General features: G+C 46.7%; 2 protein-coding genes across 2 annotated transcripts; one reads left to right on the top strand and one right to left on the bottom strand.

Moving 5' to 3' along the window:
• Positions 1-798: 798 nt before the first annotated feature.
• Positions 799-4,539, top strand: dcxr (dicarbonyl/L-xylulose reductase). The gene is given in 9 exon segments (XM_061664099.1): positions 799-943; positions 1,896-1,993; positions 2,074-2,228; positions 3,127-3,169; positions 3,269-3,368; positions 3,487-3,551; positions 4,017-4,134; positions 4,346-4,404; positions 4,406-4,539. Coding segments are annotated over 9 exon segments (735 nt in total). The 5' UTR covers positions 799-891; the 3' UTR covers positions 4,451-4,539.
• Positions 4,540-5,727: 1,188 nt separating this feature from the next.
• Positions 5,728-18,736, bottom strand: rac3b (Rac family small GTPase 3b). The gene is made up of 6 exons (XM_061664100.1): positions 18,576-18,736; positions 16,664-16,735; positions 13,088-13,205; positions 9,768-9,830; positions 9,041-9,200; positions 5,728-7,855 (listed from the first exon to the last, which is right to left on the bottom strand). The coding sequence occupies exons 1-6, from the start codon at positions 18,608-18,610 to the stop codon at positions 7,725-7,727; spliced, it is 579 nt and encodes a 192-aa protein (XP_061520084.1). The 5' UTR covers positions 18,611-18,736; the 3' UTR covers positions 5,728-7,724.
• Between the last annotated feature and the right edge of the window lie 262 nt (positions 18,737-18,998).

Here is an 18,998-nt window from a genome sequence, read left to right as displayed (position 1 = left end):
AAAATAACGAAGGAGTGGCTTCAGAACATCTCCGTGATTGTTCTTGAATGGCCCAGCCAGAGCCCAGACTTCAACCCAATTGAGCATCTCTGGAGAGACCTGAAAATGGCTGCCCACCAACGTTCACCATCCAACCTGACAGAACGGGAGAGGATCTGCAAGGACGAATGGCCCCAAATCCAGGCGTGAAAAACCTGTTGCATCATTCCCAAAAAGACTCCTGGCTGGATTAGCTCAAAAAGGGTGCTTCTACTAAATACTGAGCAAAGGGTCCGAATGCTTATGACTGTGTGATAGTCCAGGTTTTCTTTTTTCAATCAACAATTCTGTTTCTTTCCCCTGCCAATCTGGCGTGCTGTACATTGATGGGGGAATAAACTTCAATGATTTGAGCAAATGGTCGCAATATAACAAAAGATTGAAACATGTAAGGGGGTCTGCATACTTCCTGTACCCACTGTATACTGGATGATTTAAACTTAAGATAATGATCATGATGTACTTTTACCGTTGATGGCTATAAGAACGTATTACAATTGTTTGACTCACGGTCATTAGCATTAGCAGTTGTGGTTTCGCCGATGGGCGGAAGTGTACGTCATCATCGAGAGACGGTCAGTAATAATATTGGGTCCCTCGTTTGTTTAGGTAAGCTCCAGCTCAATTCGTACCATTAACTTGAAACTTCGGACTCGAGCGGTGCAGGTCAACCTCTCACGTGTTTATTTCATCCGTGAAACGCACTCGTTCTCTGCTGAAATGGGAATTGAAGTGAGCGATCTTGGAGGTTTGGTCGCGTTCGAATGACGTGTGCGCTTGCTTCCGGCCTGAACCAGTCGTGCAAATGTCCTGCGTTCATTTGGAGCGGATTTCTTTTGGACCTCGTTCGGCATGGAGATTTCATTCAAAGGCAAACACGCTCTGGTCACCGGAGCAGGAAAAGGTAAAAACCACGCTGAAGAAAACGATACCGCGCGGCCCCAGTGGATGGACTTAACCTTTAACCTGGACTCGATCAAATACAGCAAAATGCCATCGATGCTACGATACACAAATGGATGCAAACATTTACCATTTGCACCATGTCGAAATGTTGTTTCAATCCGATTTGAAGAATCCGCGCAGACAGTAGGTTACCGACAGGGCATGCAGTCTTTCTTCGTACATGTTGAAGATAAATATTCAACTCCACTTTGTGTTCTGAGTTGCGTTGTATTGTTTGTTGTCCCCTCACAGGAAGAAGTAATGCATTCAAAAAGAGAATATGGGAGTTTAAAAAGTACTAACAAGCAGCCTATATGGAATCAACCGACTTTATGATTGACGCTACAGTGTTCGCTCACAATATCGGACTTCATCTATTGCGGATTCGATGACTTGTGGATTTATTTATTTTTTTCTTCATATTCATAGCGTGCATAAGTCACCATAGTGCATGATTTTGAGTCTGCTGTATTTTTTGGTGGCAATATAAACACTATCTAGTTTAAAACTTTCAATCTGGGAAAAAGGGAGAATCATTAAAACACATTAAGGAATAAAATATAATTGATGTACAGTACTACTGTGCATTACTGCACGCTGAAGAGTTTAAAAGGTGTTAAAGAGCATAACAAATGTTGATGAGTGTGGGGAAGGTGAAAAAGGTTCATACAGCTTTAAAATATGTACAAATAAGACTGGGCCCAGAACCTAACTCCCGCCATAAACGAGGGCTTACTGTATTCAATTCTTCTGGTCTGACCCCAAGTGATCATATTTATTTAATTTCGTGTACTGTATATTCATTGTATTCTTCTTTTTTCTTTTACTGTTTGGCCCTAACTTTGCACAATTGGTGTGCGTTGTGTGCATTCCCACGCCGTAAGCGCCTCTACTTTTTGAATGCATCTCAGGGATCGGCAGGGCCACGGCCCGAGCGCTGGCGCGTTATGGTGCAAAGGTCACAGCGGTCACGCGCACGCAGTCTGACCTGGACAGCCTGGTGCAGGAGGTACACGATGTTTCCGATTTCCTCGTGTTTCTTTTCTTTTGTCCTGCAGCCGTGCGTCTGATCCCGGTGTGTTCCCGCAGTGTCCGTCCGTCGTCCCGGTGTGTGTCGACCTGGCAGACTGGCAGGCCACGGAGGCGGCCATCAGAGACGTCGGCCCCGTTGATCTGCTCATCAATAATGCCGCATGTGCCGTGCTCCAGCCATTTCTGGAGGTCACGCCTGACCAATTCGACCAGTAAGATCAATGTTGAGACGCATACGTCAATTTCAACCGGGCTTATTGGGTAGCCGACCCAGAGAGATTTTCCGTAGCGCGGCCGTGACGGCACTGCGGCGTACGCCGTGAGAACCCTTCCGGTGCCTGTGCATGAAGGCGTGGCAGCGGAGGCCAGGAACGTGTGTTCGTCTCCGGGGGGGGGAAGGTCACTTGCACTTGTTAGCTGGGCTAGCCTCCAGCACGCCACCGCGACCCTCGGGAGGATGAACGCCACGGAAAATGGATGGATTTGAAATATGTCCATTGTGCCGCTGCAGTCCCTTGAACTTTTATGACACACCACGTTCAGTGGATAAACTGCTCAGGCCTAATATCGGAATAGATCAAATATTTTGTGAATCTGGTTAGCCAGAGCTGCAAGGAATGCAAAGTTATCCATGTTCTTTCACCTTTATTCCTGTCATACTGTGTTGCGTGTTTTTGTTTGCACATTAAGGACAGAAAGCCATGTTTTGTTTTTTAAAAAAAAAAAGAACATTCAAGCAACGCCTTTTTCCTCGTGTTTTGGAGATTGTAGGGTGAAAGACTTGAATGGGTGGCAACAATGGGAAAATGAAATGCCAGTATTTTAAGGCTAATAACCAGTTAGCTGTCTCCTCTGCGTTCCATAGTATATTTAGTGCCTTGGAAATGCTCGTGCTGTAAGACATGACGACTTCATGTCAGGAAAAGCCCACTAGAACCCTCTTATGTGGGCTTAAACGGAGGAACTTGAAATGCTGGCAGATGTGTGCTGACTCCAGTTTAACATCAATTGGAATCAATTTAACTCGGGCGCCTCACACGAGCCCTGATTGATTGGATTTAATGGAAAAGTGTGGCTCAAGAAGTAACTGCAATGTGTTTTGATTTGCAGATCTTTCGCTGTGAATGTGAAAGCAGTGCTGCACGTGTCCCAGGTAAAGATGCGGGGACATACTGTAACCGCATGTTGAGCTCTCCCGGCTTTTGTGCGGAGTCGGACTGTTTCTCCTGAATCAAAGAAGGCTTCCGTGCAGGTCGTAGCCCGCGGGATGGTCGCCAGACGATCGGGAGGCTCCGTCGTCAATGTGTCCAGCCAGGCGTCGCGGTGCGCCCTGAAAAATCATACTGTCTACTGTGAGTAAACGTAAAGGTCCATCTTTGTGTCCTGACTTTGTGTTGTCGTTTCGAAAGACACGACGTCTCTCCCGACTGAGTCGCCTTGCGCTTGTACTCTGTATTTGATCACCTTCAGGTGCCACCAAAGCAGCGCTGGACATGTTGACGAAAGTAATGGCTCTGGAGCTCGGACCCCATCAGGTACTCTCCGTTATCAGGAACACGGCAACCATTAACTTGCTGTTTTAACGGGTTTGTATTAAGCGTAGGAAAGATGTACTGGAGGTAAACTCGATTGAGGAGTGGCACAGGGGCCGAGGAACATCTGCGGTATTTACATTTTGTGCTGGCAACCCGAATTGCCGTTTGATTATTGATAGATTTTCGGTGATGTCATGCCTTTTTGCGCCTCCCTTTCTTCATGTGTTGAATACTTTTTCCCTGTGTCATTTCATACGATTACACACAACTTAATTTCTGACCTTATTTGTTCTACTTTCTTTGTAAGTGTCGATTACTTGGGTTGTTCCCAACATCTGGTGGAAGGTTCGGGTCAATAGCACACTTTGAAAATATACGTCGTGAGAAAAACGGCGACGCGTTAAGAGCGCGATTTCGGAGTGTTTGAAATATCGCCCGTCAAATCCCGTGTTGTGTTCCGGTCAGATTCGTGTGAACAGCGTGAACCCCACCGTCGTGATGACAGAAATGGGCCGCCGCGGCTGGAGCGACCCCGAGAAGGCCGAGGCCATGACATCCCGCATCCCGCTGGGCCGCTTCGCAGGTTGGAGCCGGCAGGCCCGAGTGCTCTTTTTCCATCCGTCGCAATCGGCTCGTGCTCGAGCAGTCAACAGGAAATTGTTCACAAACACAAACTCGATGCTCGCACCTGCAGAACCTTCGGTCAAATCCTCATTTCCCCTTGGCTGTTCGATGAAGCGTGACGAGACTTTGAACAGATGCCAATCCGTGGACCGCTTTCTGTTTGTGTGCAGAGGTGGATGAAGTGGTGAACAGCATTTTGTTCCTGCTGAGCGACAAGAGCACAATGACGAACTGGAGCGTCTCTGCCCGTGGATGGCGGCTTCCTGGCCTGTTAACCCCGCACCGCGTCAGCAGCAACTCTTTACCGCTCCCGCTTCATCTCTTTTTTCAGTGGGAACCTTTCATTTAGTTTGCCACGTCTGCGCCGTCGCGCCGCTCGATTTACCCGTATTTGTATCCTTACGCGGGCCGGGGATGCAGCTTCAGCGGAATGTAATGCAGGCAGTAAAATAACGTGACTCGAGTCTCACACAGTGTGCTGAGTGGGGTGTTGCAATACCAAAATGAATGTAAAAGTGAAACGCATGCAAAGGTCTTATCTAAATTCACGTTTCAATGATGAATAACTAGTTTTGAAATCAGAAGTCAGGGATAATGGTTTGTTCAGCTATTGTTCAAGTTACTGTAAAAAAAAGGGTTTGGTAAATGCTCGCAAGAGCTTCACGTTATTATTCATTACATATGACGATGGGACACTTTTGGCGCAGATTTAGCAAGAATCACGGAAGTCGCCGCAAATGATTTGCTTTCGCAGGCCACATGAGACGATGTGGCGGGCCAGATGCGGCCCCCGGGCTTTGAGTTTGGCAAGTGCGCGCTCGATGGCAGAACGAACCTGCGTATCCGCTTTTTCCCACACTTTTGTTTGGTGGTGTGTTTTCCCAAATATGTGCCTCGGCTCAATTCAGCTTTCATGGGATGCGAGTCATCGAATTATGAGATTACAAGAATAATGCTCATTTAGTCATTCCTCTTAATAAATAATAGGAATGACTAAATGTGAATTCGATCGGCTTTCCGTTCGTAGTGAGGCAAGTGGTCACTCTTAGAACATCCGTAATCTTAAAACGAGTCTCAACAACTGTATTGGAAAACAAAAACCTCCAGGGACAAACCTAAAACCCAAATGAAAGATTAATAAATGGCAGAAATGTCTCTTACAACTCTCTTATAACTTAAACAACACGCCGCGATAAGTGTCCATATCCAGGTAATTTTATTCCACTTTTTATTTTTGTATTTTTTTTTCATGATTTTACATGTAATGTCTCGTGTGTCAAACAAATGAGGACAAAAAAAAACCAAAACGGACGTACATATACATTTGTATTTAGTATTCCAAAAAAATTGAAATATTTAACCACACAGACGTGAAGTCAATAGTTTTTTTTTTTTGTTTTTTTTTTAAATGAGACACAGTTGGAACAAGTATACAATTCATCTTACATTACATACATACATGGCCAATGCATTTCGACCGTCCCGAAGAATGACAGTGTGTCAAATAACCAGAGAATTTCCATGCAGTAGCAGATTAGGAATTGGTGCTGCATTTGTCTTTTTTTTTTTTTTTTTTTTGGTCACTGACGGCTAAACCCAACTAAAATTGGCCCCTTCATTTTACAACGTTAGCAACACTTTTCACGTCGACATGACATCACTTTGCCTCATTTTAGAGTCGTAAGAGCTAAATATCCAGGTATATTTCGATATTCATAAAGCATTCCATGATTCTGTACATCATCAGATGGTCTTTCCTTTTTGTCAGTCGTGTTTATGACTGCAGCACAACGGGAAATAGTCCCCAAAATGTGACGCTCAAAACTTGAAAGTCTTAAAACAACGCTGTCTTTCATGCACGTCCCCCAAACGATCAAACAATGTTCTTGCGCACGCACGCACGCACGCACGCACGCATACACAACATCAAAACAAATGGCGGAATATTTTAAGACGCATGCAAACTCCTCCGCCCTCGGAGGCAGCGAGGTTGTTGACGCGTGTCTGTCACTTGTTCACAGTTACGATGAAGTTGCTCGAACACTCGAGTAACAACGGATGACGTTTGACAATCAGCGACGGGAAGCAAAACGTCCATGTCATCCATCTTGCTTTGTGTGATTTGAAATGCAATAAAAATGGGATTCAAAGTGGCAATTGGGTTCTTTGCAACGTCATGTCAGTCTCTTCATTACAGCATAGTTTGGGTCAACGCTTGCGACTGTTGTATTTTTCCATGAAAGCACTTTTATTGAGTCCAAATGGAGGACAGCACAGTTGGGATTTATGATTGTTATTTATTTATTATTAATTTTTTTTGTAAAATATTCCTTCAGAGAAAATAGCCCGCTGACAAGATTGACCGGGTACAGTAGTTGGCCCACACAACATTATGGAAAATTGGTTCTGAGGTGTCGAGATAGGATGCCTTCATTACCAATTTGCACTTGGAACAATTTATTTGGATACGGAGCCCTATCGAGGGTCTTAGGTTAAGGACATAGTTCAAACCTTTTTCGGGTAATGATATCAAAATGTTTGATAATGAAAACTATGGAATCGACATGTTGGCACCGATCGCGGCGATCACCTCGCCGACAAATCTGCGGGCAAATTGACCAAAAGTTGCCTGAATTGTTTTCATGATGTCATAGTACGTTGTGATTGCAGAAGTCTGTCATTTGCGTGTATTTCATGTTCATTCATACTCTCAAAAGTCTACAACGCAGATTTTCCAGACTTTGTTCCGATTTGGAATATTCTCCCCCCTTATCGAATATTTTCCCGTCCCTATGGCTAAATTCAAATTGCGAGACTCGTTTTCGGATAGCTAAACGTCACCTCATCTAAAATGTTTTTCCTCACGCTAACCTCGTCGTTCTATTGAAATTGCAGGATTATTATGATTTACGACTTTTCAGATTTTGTTTTACCAAGGGCAACATGTTGAAGTATTTCTTCTCTTCTCGTGTTAATCAATACTTGCATGAAGTCTTGATGATTACTCTGTCTTACAAAACATTCATTTCTTTTTCATTGTGTTCAATAGCAGTTCCTTGATGTCAACATGCTTAAATTGTCATTTCAGGACGAGTTTTAGGACTAGACGGCTAACCGTTTAAGCAGTTCCTCGTATTGGTAGTCTAATCTATGAACTTACTCGGTATCCTTAAGACGTGGTCACAGTTCACGTTCTATCAGTCAGCACTGCATTCATTCAAGCGAGCAGGACTAAGAAAGACAGGACAGTCTAGCAGTGTAAGACAAGTAATAGAAACCTACGTTAGCCCTCTTGGGAACTCAGTGTGGTTCTGTGAGTACAAAGTACCGTAGGTAGACAGTCAATGTATTTGACCTTATTCAGTAACGAAACACAATCAGAGAACTATTGGTCCTGTTACCAATATCGCGTTGAAAAAACATCAATATAAAGAAAGCAATCTTAGCGGCGCACACCCACTCAAGCTAGTTTTCGCCCCTCATCCTCTCCGAGATGTAGTGCTCCTAGTTTAATGACTCGCAGTGACATGTTTTTGCAGTGTTTTCCTCTCAGAACATGGTGCACCTCTTTCCCCTCTTCTTCACTGGCGGAGGGCAGAGCACCGCTCGGATGGCCTCGTCGAACACCGTCTTCAGGCCTCGCTGGGTCAGCGCCGAACACTCGAGGTACTTTACGGCCCCTGAGGACCAGGGAAAGGCTATTATGATCAGAGACGTGTTTCCCCACAAGATATTGCTTGTCCAGCCCCACAAAGTCCAGCGTCTATCAACCGCTTGAAGTTTTCCCACAGCCCGGTCAAAGCATCCTCGAGCCAAATAACGAATTCCCAGTTTAACTAGTCACTATTGCCCATATGCCGTTTATTCACGTCTTTGTGAGGTTTGAGGGTCCGCGTTGGTCGTTTCATCACTGTGAGGTTATATTGAGTCCGAGCAAATCAAAAGCGTCAACGTCTTCACAACCCAAAATCAAGAATAAATGGTAAACTCATCATACTTATCAAACCACTAAATGACTGTCTATTTTCACACAACTGTGCGGTTGGAGCCGTATTTCACAGTTGGGATGGTGTTCTCAGGCCTGCAAGCGTCCCTGGTTCCGTAACAATGCTCAACGCTTAGGGCCAAATACTTCCATTTTAGTTTCGTCAGACCACCGGACATTTCTCCAAATGTGAAGGTCTTTGTCTCTTGTGTGCATTTGCAAATTGTATCGGGATTTTTCATGTTTCTTTTGTAGTCATGGCTTTCTTCCTGGCAGAGTGGCTTTTCAGCCCACAGTGCTCGTTTCACTGTGGATAATGACACACTGTTACCAGCTTTAGCCAGCACCTTCACAAAGTCTATTGCTTTCGCTCTTGGGTCGACATACATTTCGGCTCAAAGTACGTTCGTTTCCGGGACACAGAACCCGTCTCCTTCCTGAGCGGTATGATGGCTGAACATTCCGTGGTGTTTATACTTGGGTCTAATTGTTTGAACAGATGAATGGGGCACTTTCAGACATCTGGAAATTGCACCCAAGGATGAACCGGACTTGTACAAGTCCGCAATTGCCTTTTTGATATGTATATTTTTGGACTTTCCCATGATGTTACACAAAGAAGCAGTGTGTTTCAGGTGTGCCGTCAAATACGTCCACAGATGTCAGAATTTTCCAAAGCCATGACATCATCACTTGGGTTTTCCCAAATTGTTTAAAGGCATAGTGTTCTTGCTGTATGTAAACTTCCGATTTTGAAGAACGTAATGAAAAATAGTTGTCAATATTTGTCAAACTGCTGGTTATTGCGAAGTGAGTTGTATTGACTTCACTAGGACCACAACAGCCATCGTATTTGGATATTCGGAACACACGATCTCACCAATCTCTCGAGCCATGGCCAGACCCTGCGGGTAGGTGATGGGGGAGAGCTTCTTGTCCCGCAGCCTCTCGATGGTGTCCTTGTCATCTCGCAGGTCGAGCTTGGTGCCCACCAGGATGATGGGTGTGTTGGGACAATGGTGTCTCACTTCAGGGTACCACTGAGGCGCCACGCACACACACACACACACGCGCGCGCGCACACCCAAGTACAAGGACACACAGGCACATGCACACACGCGCACAAATGCATGTCCAAGTTGGTGACAGGAGAAAGAGAGAGAATTTAGATTCACAGAGACGCAGGGGTGTTGCGCGCCTTTCCATGATGATGACAAAGTCGCTAATGAGTCTTTCTTGAACGGAAGTATGTGTGAGAGGGGAAAAAAAAAAAAACATCCTCAGGCAACATACACACACGCTGCACTGTGAGGTTTGACCCTCAGAAAAGGGTGGTTTCATATGAAAGCGTCTCATGATGCTCAGCAGATAAAACCACAGAGGGCCGTCGCGCTCACGCTTGCGCAGTGCTTCAACTCATTCAGGCCTCGTCTTGCAACCGGGGTTTTACTGGATTTTTACCAGAGGGTAAAAATCCAGTGGGTTGTGAGACGAGGTCTGGATGAGTGCAGTTAAGCCAGGCGGAGCCAAAGATGTGCCTCGTTGTGGTCAGACTCGGCGTGGAGGGAGGGAGGGAGGGAGTTCGGGCGAACGGTCAGCGTACTGACCTTAGCTCGGACGTTCTCAAAGGAAGCCGGACTGACCAGGGAGAAGCATATCAAGAACACATCCTGGGAGAGAACCAGAGACATGACGAGTTGAGAGCAAGATCTGCGCGTGTGAGGGTCCGTGTGTATGCGCGAGGATCGAGTCAAAGACGGCTGAGGGTTGTCCAAAATCCTAATCCGTCAATCCCAATCGACTATTGATTGAAAATCCCAATCGACTATCGATTTGTCGCTGCTAAATTATGCAGAAAGTAATAAGGATGTTAAAAATGTATTATACGCAAATTATGAGTCTAGAGTATACCGAGTGTTAGTTACCATTATAGAAATGACGGACACACATTTTCAATGCTTGACAATTATTTGACCGCATTACGATTTTAAGATTTCTTGAAAAACGTTTGTGGCTTTTTTGTACTCTTATAAATGATTGTAGATTTGTTTGGTATTGTCTCTCCTCATGTACCACAAGCGCCAATTCCAATGACGTTGGGATGTTGCGTAAAACGGAATACGATGATTTGCAAATCCTTTTCAAACCATAGTTCAACTGAATGCACTCCAAAGACGAGATATTTCATGTTCAAACTGATAAAGCTGGTGCTTTTGCAAATATTCACTCGTTTTTAACTCGATGCCTGCAACACGTGCGTAAAAAAAGCTGGGCCAGGGGCAAGTGTTTACCACTGTGTTACACATCACCTTTTCTTTGAACAACTTTCAATCACCGTTTGGGAACTGAGGACACCAATTGTGGAAGCTTTGTAGGTGGAATTCGTTCCCATTCTTGCTTCATGCACAACTTCAGTTGCTCAACAATACGCGGTCTCCATTGTTGTATTTTGCGCTTCACAATACGCCATCGATTTTCAGTGGGAGACAGGTCTGGACTGCTGGCGGGCTAGTCTAATACTCGCACTCTCTTACTACCAAGCCACGCTGTTGTAACACGTGCAGAATCGGACTTCGCCATGTCTTGCTGATGTCCCTCAAAAAGTAGTTGCTTGGATGGCAGCATATGCTGCTCCAAAACCTGTGTGTACCTTTCAGCATTAATGCCATGGACACTAACAAACCCCTCGACCATCGCAAATGCTGGCTTTTGAACTTTACGCTGATGACAATCGGCACGGTGGGCGACTGGTTAGCACATCTGCCTCACAGTTCTGTGGGCCCGGGTTCAATCCCCCTGTGTGGAGTTTGCATGTTCTCCCCGTGCCTGCGTGGGTTTTCTCCGGGCACTCCGGTTTCCTCCCACACCCCAAAAACATGCGTGGTAGGTTGATTGAGGACTCTAAATTGCCTGTAGGTGTGTGACGGAAAAATTGTATACAAATTTCGCATAAAAACACATTGTTGCTGTCACTGCACTGAGATGATAGCACCCTTGTTCACACATTCCACAAGGCAATGGTCGTTTGTTTCTATGTGCCCGTTTGCCCGGTTGTTTCTATGTGTTTGGCTGGTGACCGGTTCCTCCTCGGTTGGCTGCCATACCATAGGTGAGGGTAGGAACGGAGATCCACCGGTAAATCGAGAGCTTCGCCTTTCGGCTTAGCTCCTTCTTTACCACAACGGACCGATACAAAGTCCGCATCACTGCAGACGCCGCGCCGATCCGCCTGTCGATCTCCCGTTCCGTTCTTCGCTCACTCGTGAACAAGACCCCGAGATACTTGAACTCCTCCACTCGGGGCAGGATCTCATCCCCGACCCGGAGAGGGCACGCCACCCTTTTCCGACAGAGGACCACGGTCTCAGATTTGGAGGTGCTGATTCTCATCCCGGCCGCTTCACACTCGGCTGCGATCCGCTCCAGTGAGAGTTGGAGATCACGGCTCGATGAAGCCAACAGAACCACATCGTCTGCAAAAAGCAGAGATGCAATACTGAGGCCGCCAAACCGGACCCCCTCTGCGCCTAGAAATTCTGTCCATAAAAGTCATGAACAGAATCGGTGACAAAGGGCATCCTTGGGGGAGTCCAACCCTCACGGGAAACGAGTGCGACTTACTGCCGGTTATGCGGACCAACCTGTGACTCCGGTCGTACAGGGACCGAACAGCCCGTATCGGGGGGTTCGGTAACCCCATGCGCCCGAAGCACTTTGTCTGGTCCCTCACCTGGGACCTGTTTGCCACGGGTGACCCTGGCGGGGGCATAAAGCCCCAGACGACCTAGCTCCGAGGATCATCGGGACACACAAACCCCTCCGCCGCGATAAGGAGGAAATACGCTCTGAGCGTATTTGCAAAAAGATAACCAAAGTTGATCAGTTTGAACATTACCCATCTTGTCTTTGTCGTGTGTCCAGCCGACGATAGTTTGAACATAATTGTACAGTATTCTGTTTTGATTGAAGTTGTTGTCGAATGCTGTCACAAATCCTTCCTCTATTGGTCGCTTGGTGATGTCAAATCCTGCAGAAAATATCTTGACTGCTATGATGTGATTTTAAAAAAAATGCAAATGTTTGCAATCAATTCAACTCTACTCAACTATTTGAGTTGAATTTTTTTTTTCAATCATTATTGCTATATGTAACAACTGATGATCTGTAATAACTCATGAGGTTCCCCAAGGATCTGCGCGAGGCCCTAAACTATTCCTTTTGTACATCAACGATACTTGTTCCTCCTCCCTTTTCAACATGTAAACTGTGCGGGGGGGCCGCAGCTCGCGAATATTTTGGGATTCAAGTATTCTACTCAAAATGTTATCGAATAGGAATAATCAAGTATTCGGATAAATTATATATTTTGCTCGGTGAAAGAGCATTTCTGAAAAAAATAAGCCATTTCACTGAGAAATGAATGGCCTATTGTTTTTCCTTTTTAAATTCTCAACTGTTTGATTTCTTAAATTTCAACTTCACTTGAGCAGCTAACATTTTAGGATTTAAACTGAGCCGGACAAGGGCCGTGTTACATGGCGAATCACAATGAGTTCCAGCAGAAGAAAACGTGTCACTTTTTTGCACTGCCCCAAAACATTCACCGAGTCAGCATGCGCAAAACTTGCTGTCTACTTTGTCGCTAAGCGCAGACTCAAAGCCCGGGACAGCCTGCGTCCGCGACTCGTCGCGTTTTTCGTCATCACGCCGCTCGCTGAGTGGGAGAAAAAAAGTGAACGTGATACCAGTGCCCTAAAAACATACCCAAACGTCATACTAAATGGCGGATATAGCGATTTAATGATGATATTCATCACCGTCGTCGTCAAATCACTGGTCGATTACATTGCCTTTCACAGTAAATGGAAATATGATCAGATTCAAAAAGGGAGAAAAAGCATAAACTGGTGAGAGCGGGTTCGATTACCGTCTGCGGGTAAGATAATGGTCTGAGCCTATCGTAGTCCTCCTGTCCGGCTGTATCCCATAGGCCCAGATTGACTGGTTTCCCATCCACCATCACATTGGCAGAGTAGTTGTCAAAGCTGCAGGAAAGATGAGTTGATACACACACAAAAAAAAGGACGAGATTTTGGAGACCTAGCAGCATGAGTGCGTGTTTGACGATATGCGCCCTGCGATTGGCCGCCGACCATCCAGGGTGCGCCCGACCTCTGGCCCATAGTGAGCTAGCGACACTGATTTGGAACGTTAGCCTTTTGGATGTGAATTTTGGCCTGCTGTAGCTGCTCACAAGTCAGGTAGAAAGCATGCGCAAATGCCGGAGCCCTATAGTCGTGGAAGTGGGACAAAGCAGCCGGAGGAACTTGAAACGTCGACAATGTCTTTTGTTTAAGATGCCTCGGAATATTCTCGTTCATGCAGGTCGTTTCATGCTCAAGGCATTGAATTGATCGCAACTGCGAGACGTTTTGGCCTCTCATCCGAGCGGGCTTTGCGATCCGTTTTCAAAACCGCACGCCTGGGTTGCACTCGCGTATAAAGGCAAACTGCACGCGGGATAGCCGCAGTGACGTCGGCGCGGTCGCCACCTGTGCGAGTATAAAGAAACCTTTAGTTGGGATGCGCCAGTGTTTGTGTGGAAAACTCAACTATTTATGCTCCAAATTCGAGGCACGCCGCATTTGGTATCATGAAAAGAGGGGGAGAGCCATTAAGCTGCCTAACGGAGAGGCCGTTGCCAGCCCACAAGAATCGTTGGGCGGAAACTCCCTCATTAGTATTCCGTTGAGTTGTGAAGCGAAAGGGGAGTTGTCTGACGGCCGAGGAGGCCGTGCTGTTTGTCGGAGGCGGCGTTGTTGAGTTTCATTGGAATGGACGGAAGGATGGCATTGTCAGTGGAGAGCCAGCAAAGATGACATTTGACAATATCCGTTGTTTAGGCTTCGTTCATGTTTATTTGCATAAATAGAGCCGATAAATATATTTGACTTGAGTTCGAAGACGAGCAGTTTGGCTTCAAACCATCATGTCATCAACCCGTAGTTATACTCACATACACAGGAAGTCCGCTAGTTACGTTGCGCATATAGCGTATTGGGGTTTTCGTTCGTCTTTGGAGACATTACTTACGCGACTCAGTGACTGTTTTTCTTTTTTCTCAATGTCTTTGTCTGCAAAGTGTTCCCCGTCAATTGACTCTCTGTTGTCGTCCTCGAGCGGCTCCAACTACCCGAGACAAAATCCTTGTGTTTTTTTTTTTTTTTGTACGTACTTGGCAAAATAAAGATGATTCTGATTCTGATTGGGCCTGAATTCGTTGCAGCCTCTGCAGGTTGCTTTCCCGTGGCGAACGGTTTTCCATCGCTTCAAATCATCGAGATGAAACATTTTAGGATTTGGCCGTGTCAACAAATAAAGCACATGACTCGCGAGGTGCACAATAACTTATCAGTACAAATACCATAAACCATTTCAGTACCTGTGGGGGATCTGAAATGACGAGGGCAATGACAGCCATGTCATTCGAGTCACAATCCAGCCCACCACGTACTCTAAAGTCAAATTACAGGCAAAGAAAAATTCTGAGTATTGTTATATTGCCGGTCTATGTGTTGCTCTACCGTTTCTGTTCAAATATCAGAATCATCTTTATTTTGCCAAGTATGCCCCAAAAAAAAAAAAAAACACACACACGGAATTTGTCTCCGGTAGGTCGGAGGGCGCTCTAGTACGACAACAGACAGTCATTTGACAGGGAACACTTTGGAGACAGAAAGACTTTGAGAAAAACACTGAGCAATAAAGAGTTGCTAGTTATCTGGTAATGTCGTATTTATTTATTTTTTTTTTTTTGGACAATTGTGCAAAAAGATGCAGAGTCCTCTAGCAATTAGAGCAGTTCGAATGACTAATATTGCAATAGTCCGGTGCAATGACCATCGTGCAAAGGGCGCCGAGACTTCAAGCGAGTGTACGCGGTTTAAAGTGACGAGCAGCGCGATCATCTGGGACACTGTCGATTGTGCAAATGGTGCAGATACTCTTCAGTCAGTGTGCAAGTGGGGGGCAGATGCTACTCTGGCATGAGTGGCCGGTATTGGTCAACAACAACAGATATGCAAACAGTGCAGCGTGGAGAGACGACGACAGTGAGCGCACGAGTCGTGTGTAATTGGCCCCACAGAAATGGGACAACGAACTCAAGTCAAAACAATTGGCAGCGTGTTGTAATGGAATTGCAGGTGAGCTGTTTAAGGAGTTGATCGAAAGAGGGAAGAAGCTGTCGGAACGTCTGCTGGTTTTAGTTTGCATCGTTCGGTCGCGCCTACTGAGGGAAGGAGCCGGAAGAGCCGGTGACCGGGGTGCGGAGGGTCCGAGAGGATTTTGCACGCTCTTGTTTTAGTTCTGGCAGCGTGCAAGTCCTCAAGGGTGGCTAGGGGATGCGCCGACAATCCTTTCAGCAGTATTGATTGTCCCTTTTTGTAGCAGCACCAAACCAGACGGTGAAGGAGCGATTCCATGACCGCTGTGTAGAACTGGCTCAGCAGCTCCCGTGGCATCCTCTGCTGGGCCTTTTTGAGGACGGAGTTGATCTTGAACTGGCAATTCAGGTCCAGAGAGACTGTAATTTCCAGGAACTTGAAGGTCTCGACGGTTAACACGAGGCAGCTGGACAGCGCGAGGGGCAGCGGTGGCGAAGGATGCCTCCTGAAGTCCACGATCATCTCTACAGCCTCGAGCGTGTTCAGCTCCAGGTTGTGTCGGCCGCTCCGCTTCCTGTCGATACGCGGACTCGTCACCGTCCTCGATGAGGCCGATGACGGCGGTGTCATCTGCAAACTTCAGGAGCTTGACAGTCGGGTTCGCTGAGGAGCAGTCGTTCGTGTAGAGAGAGAAGAGCAGCGGAGAGAGGACACAACCTTGGGGCGCCCCGGTGCTGATGCTGCGTGCGGATGAGGTGAGCGCATTTGCGAAAGTTGGTGAAAGAAAATCCGGAGTAGCCTCCTTGATGGTTAGCAAGTCTCCCCTCGTGTAAGTGACTCGTGTAATGTCTCCAAAGACGAACGAAAAACACAAAAACAAAAACAATACTAGAGAGCGCGTAACCGAGGCGTCCACACGGGTAGGTGTTGCTTTTTAAATCGCGGCTATCGGCGCTAACATTAGCATGTCAATGGCGTTCCGAATTGTTTTGTTAGCATTAACCTCAGCGGACGTGACAACGTGTCATTATTTTCGTTTTCATGTTTTGGTTTGACAGAAAACCTAAACTGAGTGTGGCATTGAACAGCTCGAAAGCCTCTTCCGATGAATCGGTCCATATTCGCCCAACTGCTACTGATTGCCAAGCGAGTTGAATTGAGTTCACTGTCGGTTGTGCTCTCAAGTCAAAGCAAAAAAAAAAAAAAAAAAAAAAAAAAAAAGGCCTCGCATCCCCAAAAACTTGAATCCGCTCATTTGTCTCGACCACGCAAATGTTACGCGTGACTACGGCTGCTTCGTGTCGAACCATAGCAGTGAATGTCGTGTGGTTACTCACACGGTGGGGATGTATTCACCCGGGAATGCATTGGTGGTGTAGCTAATCAGCAGACAGGTCTTACCCACAGCCCTGAGAGACAAAGGAGAGGAACACAGTTGCGCAAAGTATATTTCAAATACCGCATCCGTCTCGAAAGACTTAGATGGACGCAGTTAGTGAGTGAGTCTCCGCGTGTGTGTGATTGGAGGGAGGCAGCTAGTGCTTTTCAGCGAATGCCACATAGACACTGGCCTACATTCATGTTGCCCGAGGGGCACAGTTGCCCCCCCCCCCCATCACAACCCGCATGCACCCACGCACCCATTCGGAATCGCAGGCCGAAACTGACCTCTAACCCAACTCGCAGACATCAATTGGCGATGCGCGGGAGCGTAAGGGCGTGTGCGGAACGGGATTTTGTTGTGGGCGTGGCCCCGGAGAGAGGGCAAATTGAGAAATGTATCGGAGGTCGGCGACTTTCACTGTCCGAAATAATGCATAGCGGTCGACATTGAAGATGAGAGGGCCTAAATTGGAAAAAAAGGCAAACTTATTCTCGTCACGTGGCAACTTTTTCCACTCTTGTCATGTTAAACGTCTGTGGAGAAACTCCTAATATTCAGGTTTTTTGTTGTTGTTTTTTGTCATAATAATCATCAAACGCTTTTCTTGTCTCATGGTAAATTGCAACAACATGACTTGCTCTTTTTCTTACGACTTCTTTTTCTTTTCCCGTGTCGCCCTGCTACTATTCCGTACAGTTTCAAGTCGACGCTCACGAGGAGATCCGAAATGAAACCGACCGATGAGTACCCACGCAGATTTGTTAAAAATAAATATCCTCTCAGGGTGAATATTTTCTAGGGGCAATCGTGTAAGCATAGTGTCGCTACCGCATGTTTAAAAATATGTTATCTTGTACATTTGAAGAGGCGATTTTTTTTGGACGGAACATTTTCTTTATTGTCCTTAACTTAAATAAAACTAGGGGTTCGTGACGTCGCCACGACTATAAGCGACATTGTCTAAATCGTGCACATTTGTCATTAGGTCGACATGGTGTCACGCGTCGCACGCAACACTCCAGCGCAACCTCCGATCCAGCGAGAACAAAGAAAAGCCTGTTGACAAATAACTCCGTTCCGTTTCGAAATGTTCAGTGAGGCGTGGATATGATAATACGCTTATTATCGGGGTTGTAGTTTGCGTCGTGAGGGGTTTCTAAGACTCGCCGAGGGTTGGACGGGTCGGGCCGACGACATGACTGGAACCTCGACATCGTCTGTATTGGTGACGTCAAAGATCGAGTTCAGTGCACAGTGGCCCATCTCCGCTGACAACCTGAAACGAGACCCACGCAGGCCACTCCCTGCGTGGGAAGGTCCATCTGCTTGCATAGCATGCGATGGTTTCTTCCAAAGAAGTGCACAAACTAGTGTCATCACGGCTGGCTTTTCTTCGTTTGCCCGCTTTTAAACAGTAACAAAGCTCATGCTTAACAATGACGACCGCTTCACGGTGGCTCCCGTCGACAAGTACTACAGCGATACGTGCAAGGGAAGGGAAGGGAAGGGAGGGGGCAAGGGGGGGGGGGGAGACACACACACACACACACACACACACACACACACACACACACACACATTCCTAAGCGTGCATCAGCACTTCAGCCTTCCTCCAGTGGCCTACAAGGCGCGGAGGTGGTCCGCATAGCATCCCGACGCATTTTCCTCGAATGGCCGCACGAGACACTCGGGGCCGCCGTTCAATTGAACCGCGGAGCAGAACAGCAAAAATCCGAGGAACGGACATGGGGGCGATCGACAGATCTGCGAGCCCCAGCCCCTTTTTCGACATAGCATCCTCCCATCATCTATCCGCGGACACATGTCAATCGCGGGAGAAAAGCATTTGCCCCCCCCCCCCTTACCCGTCGCCGACCACCACGCATTTGATAGCCTGCATCTGTGCACGAGCTGAGGGCTTCCGGGGAGCCGGCGCTGGTCGTTGAATAGATCCGACGGGGAGCTCTTGGGACTCGGATGAGAGCAGCGGGCCAGTCCGCTGCAGTGAAAGGCGAGAGGACGAGTGATGCCGAGCGGCTCCGGAAAGGACCGAGTCGACTGTCCTCAAAGGCGAAGCGGGACCGCATCCTTCGCTTCACCTCACTTCCGCTTTCGTCTAGCTTGCTGAGCGGGAGCGTTGCAACTTTTCTTTTGGCTATTTATACATACTCAACAGTAATGCCAGAAAAAAAAAAAAAAATATATATATATGTATATATATATGTATATATATATATTCGGCATATTTTTACATGAGTTCAAAGTCAGACGTTTAAACAGGTTTGAAA

The sequence above is a fragment of the Phycodurus eques genome, chromosome 19 (assembly GCF_024500275.1).
Source record: "Phycodurus eques isolate BA_2022a chromosome 19, UOR_Pequ_1.1, whole genome shotgun sequence".
Taxonomy (NCBI): Eukaryota; Metazoa; Chordata; class Actinopteri; order Syngnathiformes; family Syngnathidae; genus Phycodurus; species Phycodurus eques.
This window is presented reverse-complemented; position numbering and strand designations above follow the sequence as displayed.

Excerpts from the sequence above, each read along its gene's own strand:
- rac3b (XM_061664100.1), bottom strand. The coding sequence starts at position 18,610 with ATGCAGGCTATCAAATGCGTGGTGGTCGGCGACGG. Across the intron at positions 9,831-13,087 it reads CATTATCTTACCCGCAGACG|GATGTGTTCTTGATATGCTT; the intron begins GTAATCGAACCC and ends GTTCTCTCCCAG. Across the intron at positions 7,856-9,040 it reads GGCCATGGCTCGAGAGATTG|GGGCCGTAAAGTACCTCGAG; the intron begins GTGAGATCGTGT and ends CCTGGTCCTCAG.